General features: G+C 39.3%; 1 protein-coding gene across 1 annotated transcript; it reads left to right on the top strand.

Annotated features, from left to right (window-relative positions):
- The first annotated feature begins 688 nt into the window (after positions 1–688).
- Positions 689–9,284, top strand: LOC124160810. Its single transcript, XM_046536884.1, has 4 exons — positions 689–814; positions 2,292–2,790; positions 6,885–6,939; positions 9,228–9,284. Exons 1-2 carry the CDS (start codon positions 796–798, stop codon positions 2,762–2,764), a joined length of 492 nt encoding a protein of 163 aa, XP_046392840.1. The 5' UTR covers positions 689–795; the 3' UTR covers positions 2,765–2,790; positions 6,885–6,939; positions 9,228–9,284.
- The last annotated feature ends 5,126 nt before the right edge of the window (positions 9,285–14,410 follow it).

Genomic DNA, 14,410 nt, shown 5'->3' with positions numbered 1-14,410 from the left:
TCCCATATGCATCCGCCACTGAGATTACATATGGAAACAGTATATGAAAGGTATACATATACCTCTCAGATACTGTTTCCATATGTAGCACATACGTATACAGTATATGAAAGGTATACAGATACCTTTCGTATACTGTATACGTATATGCTTCAGGATACTGTTTATGTATACTTAGAATCTAAAACATGTATACAGTTTCTCAAGGAAACAGTATACACCTGGTATACTTACGGTATATGTATACCGTTACCAGTGTGCTGTCTGGGATATGCCCAATTCATTACGTTGCGCTCTTAAATTAGAAAGGGATCTCAACCTTGTCTTGAAAATTTCAGTACAAGACGGAACATGTAAAGAATACTCACACTTACCGCTTGAGCAACTAACGATATAACGGCAGTCTTTTCTACAATTTCCACTATCCACAGTTTTCGATAATAGACCGTTGTAAAATGAAAAAATAAATAAATCATCAACACATTTCAATGCCGTTCATATGTTTAGAAGCACTAAAAAACGTATGAATTGGCCACTTAGTTGTAATTTTAATTTATCATGTAATCATAAATAGAAAATAAAATTCAGTTGCATATCACGTAGTAATTCGTTATTGCATTTGCAATGCTTCACCTGCGACGGTTCCGGAGCAACAATGCTTTCGAAACCATACGCCAACCGTTACTACGGGACTATTGTTATTCCTCATACGAATGCATTCAGAGCAATCGAGAGCAGACGTTTGACAACTGAAAATAGCTTTTAAGCTGTTAATTGAGCAACTTGAAGTCCAGCATGGGCCAGTGCTTGTGCCGTAAGTGTCATAACCATTGTAGGATAGTATTTTTAGACCTAAATCCACTAAATATTGGCTGATTTTAATTGAAATACGTGGCGGAAAGGATATTGCCTAGCAACCACTTGGATATAATCATCATGCATCCCTTGGCTGGTCGGTCCTCGAAGGATTCGACAGTTTTCGAGGGCTAATGCACAAAAAGTTGCGAATAGTCTTAATTTTGGGAGTAATATCCCTCAGAACGGAATTAACTTAACAATATTCGGGATCTTAAACCTGATGAGTTCGGTTCGATGGCGTGCTTCCTGAATTGAAGCGCAGAGTTCATGCTCTGGTTCTCTTCGTTACGCGAAATCGCTTTCGCTTAATTTCTGCGAGGGCCAATTACTGCGACGAAGCGTATCCATAGTGTCTTATTAAATAAGAATCCTAATCAAAGAAGAAGTAAGGCCTAATGTGTTCTTAAATCGCAGATAACCTATGCCCGAGACCTGATTGAATTGAATTGATTGTCACATACAACGAGAAATGCATAAAATAGGAATTTAATCTGCAACTCTTAGCTGATTATGTATGTTTGCATGCAATTTAATTGATATGAGGTTCATAAATTCGTTTTTGATTGGAAATGAATGTGGGGAAGGTTGAACTAATCATTTAAAAAAAATCAATTACTCGCTAAAGTGTCCTTTCCTCAATTTTAGTTGATGAACTACCAGCAGTCCTGTGTAATAATGGTAATATGTATATTGTAATAGGCAGGGGCGTATTCAGGACGATATGTTAGGGGGGCACGACCCGGGGGGGTAATATTTGAACATTTTTATCTCTAAAAATAACATTTTATGCTATTTTGGACGTTAAAATTAAGCAATTCATGGGTCGTCGGGAAACTTTTTTTTGCTAAAATATATTGGTGGAGCAGAATATATTTTTTTATAGGTTAATATTATCCTCCTTATATGAAATGCTTTTGGTAGGTTGGCACGTGCCCCCTGAGACTTCTCCCACCCCCACCCCGACTACGCCCCTGGATATAAATTTTTTACTTCATAGTAGCGTATTTATCCCTTTCGCATCCTTAAGAGCCTTGCCCAGTGACGTAACTAGGAATATGCATTGGGAGTGGGGGAAGGGTTAGGCCTGAGGGGGCGACCTCCCCCCCTGGCATGCCATTGTGAAAAATGGCATGCCTGGAAGTACATTTTACATCATTTTATGCTTAAAATTTAACTCACGGCAGATGCAGTTATTATACGGAAAAACTAGTCAATGGTTTTAAATATTCTTTTTATTTCTCTGAGGCTGGGGGAATCTATCCCCCTTCGTGGAGGAATTTATCCCGCTCATACCACCCCCATCGTTACGCCACTGACCTGACCTATGTAACTCCCTACGGGCCATCCCTTACCCTTCTTCGCATCCACCTACCCTTGGACGATCGTTTTCATATAGAGATTATAGGACTTTCATATCCTTCATTTCCCTCCAGGCAAGCGAAAACGGCAGGGCGACTGTCAAGACGCGTATCGGCCCGGAGGGAGCGAGGAGGCCTCCCGGGATGATGTCCCTCCATCGGCAGAGGCTGCGGAGCGACTCAGCACCGTGGATGAGGCGAGGGAAATTCCACCACCCCCCAATCCGCCGATGGAGGGCGAAGGAGATGAAGAAATCGTCCCGGGTTGGCTTTTTGAGCGACACCATATTGGGGCGGGTGATGCTGGCCCAGTTGTGGGCCAGGACCCTCCACGGCACATGCCGAGGGCCTTTCAAGGCGTCGAGGGGATCGGCTACCTCAACTTCCACTTGCGAATTACTGCGGAGGAAGTCGAAGGGCAGTGGGTAATCCGCAGGGTAGAGGTAGTCGCCCCCCTCGACGTCGTGGTGGTCTACCCGGGCCACCCAGCCTTCGCCGTGGAGGTGCGATTTCCGCCGGCCGGGCCCCATGGAGACGGTCCCGCTTGAGGCCCGCAGCCGGCCTCCATCAAGAGGTGAGTGAATCATCTTTTGCGTGGCAATAATGAGTATTTTGAACACTTTGAAGCCCCAGCCCTATCCAATCTCACGGGATACCATGCATTACCATCACATCGAAATATAAAATTCGTGAATACTTACACATTCATTGGTACCATCAGTTATCAACTCATAGCTCTTGATGTTGGTTCGCTAAGTAGTCTGCATTTACTAACTACACAGCAAACCGCCACTATAGGCGTGTGGCAGAGGTTGTTGAATCACCAGCCGCGGGCAAAAAAATGTTAAAAGTAAATAAGGTGCTTATTAGAGATATTTAACTGCATAATCCCAACCAGAATTTATTAAAACGACCGGAATTATCTCGAATATTCTTGGAAACAACAAATGCCTAAACATCCGTATAGCAAAATATCTCTCTTGCGTGATCGTTTCTGTATCTGTGAGTTAAACTCGCCCCAACCAGCCAGTTTACTAATGAAATTTTAAAATAGCGCATGTGTAATGCTGGAAGCTGAGAATATTGTTTAGGTGAAGAGAAAAATGAAATTATTAGAGCGAGATCAATAAGAAAAAATGAACAATGATAAATAAACGCATGCAAACAATCAATCGATCGATCAATAACAATTTTTTGGACAATTTTGACATATTTTTGCGCAAGCCCGAGTATTCCTCGGGAAATATTTCCCTCCAGGGACTCGGGCCCGATTAGAACTAGGGCTGTCGTATTTGATTCCGTGGAAAAGAATTCCGTACGTTTTTCTCGATCCCCAACTATTCAGCCTTTTTATTAAGCTCTTTATCTAGTCTTGCTTAAAAGCAGGAATGGCAAGTGAAACGAAACGAAAGGCAAGACCAGTGAAATTTCAATAGTTTCGTTCCCTGGAGCGAAATGTAGAAACGAAACGAAATGAATTTAATCCCGGGGAGCTAAAGTCAGGGTCAGTGGCGCCGACTCCATGGGGCCTGAGCCCCCTCAAAAATTCGTTATGTGTGTGAGGAAAAAAATGTGTCGGGCTTGTCGATTTTCCCCGTAATATCCAAATATCGAGATCCGAGTTATCAGGGTTCTAATGTTGATCATTAAGGCCCCTTTCAGACGTGACGGCTTTTCGCTGCATAGATGGACCCATATCCGTCATTTTAGCGTGTGGTAATCATTTAAAATATTTCTTCGTTTCTGTTAAAATTATTAGATAAATTCATTACACATAACCTTTTCCTTATTTTTCAATACAACTGAGTAATTTGTTACAAATAATTTTAAAATTAAAAATTAAAAATGTACAGCGGTTACGTCTCTCCTGCCTCGCCTGCCTTAGCTTACCACACGTCAATCATTATGGCAGATACGATGCTTATTTTAATTCAAAATGTAATTTTCAAGGAATTTCGAATGCATAAACGTGCTAATTAAATCATCAAAATAGCCAGGTTGCCCGTCAGTATGACAAATCAGGTTCCTCGAGCAGTGGCGTAGAAGTGGCGGGGGGGTTTTGGGGAAACCCCTCCCCCCCCCACCCGAGAGCTCAAATGAAATTTTAAAGTTAAATCCATTTTACTTAATTGGATTAATATTACTCGTAGAATAATGTAAGGATACATGAAATATCCCCCAGAAACCCTTTAAACTCACTGTTTTGAACCATTAATCATATTTTTTTTCTGGGGGAGGGCCCCCGCACCTCCCACTTTCGTGGCGGGTATTCTATAACCCCCAGACCCCCTGAATTAGTTGCGCATAAACCCCCCCTAACTTTAATTCCAGGCTGCGCCGCTGTCTTCGAGTGCTAAACAGAATTAGGTACAGCAATCGATACATGGGCGTACCAAGCGAGGGGGAGCAGGGGGCAGCTGCCCCCCCCCCAGAAGCAAAAGTAAATTTAGTTCAAATCGAAAATTTTGAACAAATTTTCTTTTAATTCAAGAAAATTGATATATAACATATATAATTAAAATAGAAATATTGTTTCGATCAAATTATTTTAAAAATTAATAAAGCGCTGTTATTTTTGTTTCCTTAACTTTTTCTTTGTTACAACTTGTACGACCATGGCATGTCCCCCTCTAGTTTTGATCCTGGGTATGCCCTTGAAGTGATAGAAAAAGTAAGCAAAAACTTGATGGCCAAGGGGTACTTTAAAGTGAGTCTCCGTTTTGTGCTGACATCGAGGGGAAATTGATATGCTCCTCTAAATATCTAGTCGATCACGTTTGTTTTCTTTACCAAATTTTTCCACCAAACTCTGTTCTGAAAAAAAATCACTTGTACCCCTTGGCGTCTCACCCACCTCATTTGTAGCTGAATCATTTGCGCTATGAGGGAAGGGTGGGGAAAGAAAGGCTGAGAGAAACTCGGCTTTGCCATCAGCCTGATCTTGACCAAAGGCGCCGAGGAGACCACGGTTTGAATTTCCATCCGACAGTACTGACAAGGAGACATCGCCAAAGTGATTTTCGGGATCTACATTCGGATGTTATTCTCTGAAACTATATAGGTAAGGTAGAAAAAGTGTCACGGTCAAAGTGTCAAAAATTGATATTAAATTTAAAAAATCGTGAAGTAACTAGATAAAACGAATGGGTGATTTCAAAAATTAGAAGAGAGAAAAACTATTTCCGACACTGGGACTCGGTCCCTAGATACTTTATACAGGTTTAATAACTAGCGCCCTAGACCACACCGCCATGGCCATATTTGAGAGATGGAGATTACTCAATGGATGTGATGCTGCGCGAAATCTTTACAAGCGAGCATCTCTCGAACCCGGGCATATGTGGAAGAAAGCCGTGACACTTTTTCTGCCTTACCTATATAGTTTCAGAAAATAACATCCACATCCAGATCCCAAACATCACTTTGGCGATGTCTCCTTGTGAGCTTTAAGTGGCCTCCGATGAGCACTCCGATGAGGAGAGGTCAGGCAGTCTCTGAAAAATCTCTGCCATCGCCAATATATGAACTCGGTGAATGCCTCACTACTTTGAACCCGGAACATGATGATTTTTTGTGGACATAAGCCTACATTAACGCCTCTTTTAAGAAAATCTACCAGCCTTCGATCAAAGTTTTAGTGAATTATATTCTACCGCAGTGGTGTAACTATGGGGGGGGGGAGGAACGAGGAGGATAGACAACCCCCAAGCCCTCAGAGAAATAAAAAAAATTTAAACTATTGCCTATTTTTGGTATTCAATAACTGCATCAGCTCAAAGTTAAATTAAAAATGCAAAAACGATGCAAAATGTATTTCCAGGCATGTCATTTTTCAAAAGTTTTCCCGGACCCCTTGGGCAGTGTATGATCCACGGGGCGGAGGGGCCACGTAAATGCCTAGGTTTTCCTTTCATGACATGATGTGAATCAAATAGCCATACTTGAGACACAAGATATTTCGTCGATATGAACAGCGATAGTATGGCGAGTGTGAAAACTGGATAGATCGCGAAACACAGCCAAGCAAAGGAATATGGATTCACACACTAATGACAAGATAATATCCGCATAGGGTTCACGCGAGGATTGCATTCCTGCTCAGTGCTAGCTGCGTTTTTTTTTCCAAATAAAATAATCTTTATTACCTCTTGGTTCTCAGGCATTTTCTAGGAATTTTTTCCACGTATGTAAATTTCGAGCTTCTCAAAACTCGTCGGTGTCCATCTGCATCGGCTGTATTCTTCGAATTAGATTGTCTTCAGCGGTTTTCTGTTTTGGGAGTGGGCGTGCAAAAATATTTTAAGGATAATTTTATGGCAGCGGACAACTTTGATCTAATAATATGAAAAGAGAGATAAAATAATTTCATGGATGACTATTTATTGGCTTTAAATTGTTGGACGAAGTTAAGAATTATTAAAAAGAAATATGACTCGAACCCCGAATTATTCATCAAATTATTAAAAGGATATATTTCTTATTTATAATAATAACAAATTTTGGATGGCTATTGTAATTATTATATAATCTACAATTTGTCGGTTGGTAATATTGTGTTTCTAAATTTTAAGTACTTAATGATAATATGTGCTACCTATCAAGTAAAATACTACGCTAGTAAACGCTATTCAAAACTATAATTTAACCTTTATATTTCCTTAATTTTAGGACCATGACATCTCGGTCCTCCCCGCCCCAAACATGGCGCCAAGAACAGCCAAAGGTATGTGAAATATGCTCTTTTTATTGTCCCTATAAACTCTTTGTTTCTTAACCCTTGCACTTATTTAAAATGAGAATTTTCTACTTAATCATTATAATTGTTGTTGAAAAAAATAAATTCCCCTAGGCCGTACTATTTGCTGGGCAAAAAGGTGGGAAATTGAAAGGATGAGAGGGGGTGCAAACCTGAGTGTATGTGTGATTGCGACCTTTGTTCCTTGGAGCAAATCCTCTAGGTGTGTGAGTGAGCTTATGCGATTGATTGTTTCATAGTGTTTCAGCTTTATTTTTGTGTATTTAAATTGTTGGACCTCTCTGTCATCCTTCTAACTTCCCAGCCCCCCACCTTTTTGCTCAGCAAAGAGTGCGGTCTTGGGGAATTTATTTTCTTTCGACTGTTAAACGGCCGTAGATTGTTCAATCACCTGTATAATTATTTTGGCTGCTATACATTTTGCCATTTACCATACAGCATAAAATACCACGTAGTTTAAACATATCCTTAATAGAGCTTAAAATGAATGCGTTATTGATATTACATAGAAGCAACATTGCAAGCATACTGGGTTAAACTAGGCAGGATAATGGTATTTTCCCCGCTTTGAAGCCGTGTTGTTATCGATAACAATCGTCAAAACGTTACGGATTTTTTTTATTTAGGAAACTCCTGCCATACACCTGATACTATTTCCTTTTTAATATCCTGACAACAAATGTCGGCCTTCATCTCGTATTTTCGGCTCCACCTATAAGGGCTTTGCATAGTACACTAAATACTAAGCCGTTTAATGTACTGATTGCACTGGAATGTCGTCAAAGTGAATTTCGTGAAGTACTAAAGAATCGCTATTGTCATGTTTGTGTGCTCATTACCTCATTGGGTTTTTCGAACAAGATGTTGAAGTCACAAGTTCACACTGTGGCACATGTGGCGAGGGTCGTGCTTACTTAGTCACTGTCAGGAGTGAAAACCCCCTATTTTGTCGCTGGTCGGCGACGACGAATGTCAAAGCACTGCAGAAACAAGTGACTTTGTATACAGTCACGCGCACGGGTGCAAAGTTAAATACACCAAAGGATGAAGTTCGCCATTAAAAAAATATTTTACTTAGCCGGGATTCGAATAGTTTTGTACCAAAGGCGTACCCAGGACCATAACTAGGGGGGCAAGCCATAGTCTAGGGGAGGGGGGGGGGACAAGCCATAGTCTAGAGGGCGGGGGGCAAACCAAGTTGTGACATTACTTTATGAGATTATTTCCTTGAAAAAATAGTTTTATTTTAGATACATATCTTATACAAATACATATCATTTTTCGTGGGTTTAATGAAAATGTCTTGAATGCTTTCGTTTCAATTCAGTAGGTACTGATTTTCCGATTTTTGCTTCTAGGGGGGGAAAGGGGAGGGAAGACAAACGATGGTAGTAGCAAAATGGACGGTAAAACTTTTGGCAAATAAAATTTATGACTATTGGCTTAGAGGCGTAACTGCCAGATTACATGACAGGAATTGTGAGAGACAAATTCGATTCTTGAGATGGTTTAACGACTTCCTTTGGAAATTTTGCTCATAAAAGGCTTTTTATAATTTTTAGAGACAAGTAAGGTTTACACATTTAATTCTTTCATCGATTTTGATATTAATAACAGTGATAAATAGTTAAAAGCTGCGACAAAACAATGATGAGGCGGAAGCGATTGATTCTTACACCAAATATATACATGGTTATATAATCACTATCACGTATATATATTCTAATATAATTTACGCATTGATTTAATTTTTTTAGGAACGGAAAATCACCATAGCGTCCATCCATTAATTACGTGAGGCGATTTTTACACTCCCTACCATCCCCCCTTGGTGAGATATCGTGATAAGTATTTGGCTCGACCCCCACCCCTTTCCTCTAATGTCACGAGAGATTGTTCTAAAGGCGTATTTTCGGTGTAAATACGGTAATATGTGCTTAATTGAGTTGTGTTTACTAGAATAACAATTTGAGATCAGTTAAAAGTAGTTTCTAAGATAACTGAGATCGCAATTGTACACTGTTTCTTGCGGAAAAAAATTACGTAATACTTGCCCGCACCCCCACTCTCCGGCACGTGAGATTAGTTGAGAATCGGTTAGATCGCCCTAAACGCCTCGCGTAATTAATGGATGCCCCCATATTGGTTGAGAATAATCAATGAAGCAGTATCGATTTGGCCATACGTGATGGTGCTTCGGTAAATTGCTGTATCTTCTGTTGCATTTAATCTTATACTTAAAATTCATTTCCCAGGCCAGAACACCAGGCCACCTCCTCGCTCCAACCCTGGAGATTGCGTCCATGCAGGTAGGATACCTTTTTTCATCTTAATACTCTTATCACCTACCAAAATCAGGTAATAGTTCAACCATTAATTCGAATTTATAGTAATCGAAGTTATCCGAAGAGAAGTCACCATATTTTTAGACAATCAGTCTATTCAGCATTTTCATTATCACATACATTCAAATACCTAAAGCAATGGGAATATACGGGTAATAGCCACGGTGCTAACTTTACGATATCACCCGCAGATCACACATTGTGCGAAAAGTCCACAGAGAAAATCATTAGCTTTGACAAGGATTCGAACCCGGATCCACCGATTTCCGATCGAGTGCTTTAACCAGTTCAGTTACAGAAATACCTGTATTACCCATATCCTGGGGTAACAGCAGTCGCTAATGTCATGTCCTACTAAATGGTTGTAAAATAAGAATTATGAGGATTTTAGATGACTTAGGCACGTTAAACTGAAATATTTATGTTTATTATATTAAATAATTCCGCATTTAAGAAATCACAAAAAAGTAAACGGAAATATGGACTTAATATGAAGTCAATGGTTAAAAAAATATCTTTCCATGGTAAAAAAAGGCTGAAAATTTTAAGGGCACTGCCAATAGGCTTACATAAGTTTATGAGCTTTTAGAACCTTAAGTTAAATTTGAATTCCGAAGCACATGTTATATAAATACCCCTCAGGAGTGTTCCATCTAGAACATTCTTGATGTGCCCTTAATTCACAAGTATTGCACCGATACCACATTTCTCCCTCTTATCCGGTGTCTTCGTTAATAGAAAGTGGTTTCTTTACCCATTTCCGTTAAAAATAACTCACTTTCTAATTCGTCTTCACAAACCTTTCTCTCATCAATAGCAGTGTCTGAGTCAGATTCAAAGTTTCCTGCGCATTTTCTTTTGCTTCTCTTTCTGTGTTTTTCTTTTAGCAATAGCAGCCGTTTGCTAATGATTTTTATTTGAAGATGTCTGCTACAGGCTACAAGCTTTATTTTTTTATTTCAACAATTTTCCAACGTTCCCGTTAATACAAATTATTGTTTAATAGGCCTTGCATTGTGGACGATTTTGAGATCGGAAAAATGGGCTGCCGTGGATGTATGGATGGTGTTGGTGGGCTTTTGTTAACGATGTTCGTTGGAAAATTTGGAATTAAGTTCCGTACTTTCAATGAATGGAGTCGTTCATCAATTTTTTTAAATTTCGATTGTGATATGGCTTGAAAAATAGAGAGACCAGTGATATTTCGTTTTTCGATCCGTCGAGTCGCCTAATTCACGTTCTTCTCGCGACGTAAAAGCGGCAGTCTAGCCCTTTCGCGAATAAGTTGATGACGTCACAAACTCCTGCCGAGCGTGCCACTGCTTCTCCGCAACTCCTCCGTTTTGCGCATCGGTTCCACGTGGATCAAAGTTATTTACATTCCAGTGAGCGACTCCTTCCTTCAATTAGCGGTTATCTCTGAACGTATGAATGAGATGGAACACTAATGACGTCACCAACGCATGAAAAGTAGGCGGAATACTTCGTGTTTTTTTAATTGATAACTAATGATAAAATCACGTTATGAGGAATGTGACATTTTTGTCATAACTGAGGTTTCCCTTTCGTCATAACTGAGGTTTCCCTTCCGTCTTTCCGTTCCGTCTCCTCTTCGAGTCGAATTGTCTCGGAAACCCAAAAAAATCGAGATTGAAAAATGTCTAAATTTCATTGACCAAAAATGTCAATTCTTGGGTTTTCGGACACAAGAAACCCGAAAAAAAACACTTAAATTTACGAAAATTCAACCGTTGACCAAGTAAGGTCACCGTCAAGGTCATAAGGGTGGCAAAAAGAATAGCATACCAACAAAGGTGTCGATCCATGGATTTTATAGGGCACCCAAGTCATTGATATTGTCCAAATACCCGTATTATTCACTAATTGACCTCCAAGGTTAATACGGAGGTCAAAGGCCGTAGAGGTAAACGTCCGGCCATCGTGACACCCAGGTTTCGAACCATATGTTTTCAAGGGTGCCAAAGTCGATTTTTCAGTTAATAGATCCGTATTGCTGATTTGTTGACCACCGAGGTCTCAATGGGGGTCAAAGGTCATAGAGTTAAATGTCTGGCCATCATGACAACCAACGTGTCAAACCATAGGTTTTGAAGGGTCCCAAAGTCGGTTACGCAGTTCATTCATCCGTACAACAATTTATTTTGACCTCCGAAAGTCATAATGGGGGTCAAAGGTCATAGAGATTTTAGTCGACCGCTTTGACTTTCTGACCGCTTTTGATTCAGATATTTTAAACTTCATTCGCTACTTCGATTACCAAAATTTTATCTCCCTCATTAACTTCAATAGCATTTTAAATAAGGTGATTGTTTATTTTTAAACTCTAGCTAAATTTGAGGATTCTTTTTCAAAACTCTCTTCTACAATTCTAGGCCATTAAGCCTGATATAGAAAGTAGGAATTCATGGTGTGGTATAATTTAAAAATTCTATCTACAGCTGACGAAAGAGGTAACTAGCGCGTTTTACAGTAACCAAGTATTTTCTTGTACATGCGACTTCCGCAGTTTCACAAAATTCGTTCAGCATTTGAAGACGCACAGTGTAATGTAGAAATAGAAATATATTTTAATGACAATATTTTCCACATCTGCGGGCAACAAAACAGCAGCTGTTTGAACGGACTTATGTATCATGTGCGCTGCAAAACCGATTTGATAACTTGTGATGTACAGACCTTAGATCTGAAGGAATGGCTATAAAAAATAGAATGGAAATACATCCTTCTGCTAATGCTAGTTTCTTTTCTTCGTTTTCATAAATTGTTTTTACTTAAAATTTCTGTATTTTGGAGGTAGATAGAGCAGTATTTAAATATCTTTTATGGTCTTGCGTCTCCAAGTGCTTCGAAATATCATACTGCCGTGAAAAATAGAAATTTATCCGTTACATTTCACACATTCTTAACAAATTTCACAGAGTAATCGCGTCTGGATTTTTTTAATAAAATGAGATTCACTTCTTAGATGATCTTTGAATCCACATCCTCTTTTCTTACGTATTGTGACAAGAATATAAAAAATTAAATTATGTCGTAAATTGTTTAAAAAAATTTAATTGAAAACTCTGTAAGTACATACGTACAAAATTACATAAAAATATTTAATAAGTTATTCAATATATTAAATATAATTGATTGTTATAAAGCACATTTATTTTTAAAATTATTTTAATCCAATCCTCTCTCTCTTTCTAATTATAAATATGTTAGTAGGTATTATTTATTCCCAGAATTTTCCGTAGCGTACGTAAATCGTAGGTGTCACTTGCAAAGCCGGCGCTAGACCTTTTTCCACCATCGCAAAATATATATAACACGAGAGCTGTCTGCTAACAGTAAGTAAAAAATTATGCATTTATGAAATAACTAAATTACTTACCTGAATAATATGAATGCTGATTTGTTGACATCCCTTTTTAGTAGCGCTAGCGCGCAGCTCAATTTGCATCGCATAATTGACCGTTTAAAAATTACTATATGCGAAGGCGTTGCCGCGTTACTTCGTGGACGACCGGCTTTACACCATGACTCTTTTCCTCTCTAAAATTCCTCCCGTTTACTACTTTTGTACAAGATTTCATGTTTTTATAGCGATGTTCCGAATGATGCTAGATCGCTAACGAGATAAGAAAAGAATCTGCGGAAGTTTACAAAGGGCTTTGTCTTCATTTTACTGCCACAATATTTTTTCGTCGCTGCCAATGCCGAAAAATGCCACTGTTCATTAATTGTAAGTTCACCAATCCAACCATGGCTGAGAGAATACTTCTCGTACATAACGCAATAAATATTAGTACTTTTAATTGAAAAATCGCGAAGAAAATGGTCAAAATACCGCAGTGATACAGTGAATCCCCATTCGTAGCCATGCGCTACGACGATGAGCGTCCCAACCGTGACGTCACGCCGCTTTAAAAGTGGGAGGGGAAGGAAGGGAGCGGAGGGGAGATGTTGGCCACACGGCGAGACATGGGTAAGGGTGGGGAATGGCGGGTCTAGTTCTTATATGGTCTAAGGTCCTCCTTTTTCACAGTGTGCCGTCCTCTTTTTCATCTGTAGGCATCTGGTCACCCTAAAATTATATCTTATGCAAAATTTAAGTTCAACCGATTCAGGAGTGATACAGTGAAAGTTCGACATATTGAAATGAAAGGATAGTAGCTCTCTTCCACCATTATTTAATGCGTACGTTTCGGCTCACAGAGCCATCATCTGGTACTTGTACAAGATCTTGTCCGATACTTGTACTGTATCATCTTGAAGAAGACGTTGAACGTGAGCATAATACATACATGGGCGTACTCAGAATCAAAACTAGGGGGGGGGGGGGGGGGAACAAAACCAGCCGTGGTCGTTCAAGTTGTAACTTTTTTCACAGAAAAGGTCAATGAAACCAAAATTTAAGGAAATTATAACAACAATTTATTAGTTTTTATAATTATTTGCTTGAAAAATAGTGATTTTGATTTTAGTTCCATGTCTTATACTAACATCATTTTTCTTCAAAAGGAAAATTTGTTCATAACTTTTGTTTTGAACTAAATTTATTTTCGCTTCTAGGGGGGGCAGTTCCCCCCCCCCCTTTCCCCCGCTGGGTACGCCCATGATTGCATTTATATATTTTAATAAAGCAAGGGGGATTTGACAAGTATGAAGAAGGGGTGGGAAACAGACGTACAGTGGGGAAACAGTGAGGAAATATGCAACTAAAAAGATACGGGAAAACCAAGGGGTCGGAGGACTCTAGTCATAACTGTAGAAGAACATTTCTATATCCTCAAAAGGTATAAACGCCATGAACTCATGTACGAGATGATGATAATGTGAGCCGAAACGTGTCGTACGAATTAAATTTTTGTGGCCTAAATGACATTCAATTAAATTTCATTTAATTGAATGTCATTATTTCAATTCATTTCATTAAATTTTCCAATACCCCCGTCATAGAAGGAACCGCTTGTGCTCTCAGGCAATGCCCTACTTTGCATTTGTCTGCAGCTCGCTGTCAATGCCAAATTTCTATCCTGTTAGCCAGAGTTTCATGTGAACAAAAATGCGTACCTTTCCTTGCA

This window comes from Ischnura elegans, chromosome 6 (genome assembly GCF_921293095.1).
Source record: "Ischnura elegans chromosome 6, ioIscEleg1.1, whole genome shotgun sequence".
NCBI lineage: Eukaryota > Metazoa > Arthropoda > Insecta > Odonata > Coenagrionidae > Ischnura > Ischnura elegans.
This window is presented reverse-complemented; position numbering and strand designations above follow the sequence as displayed.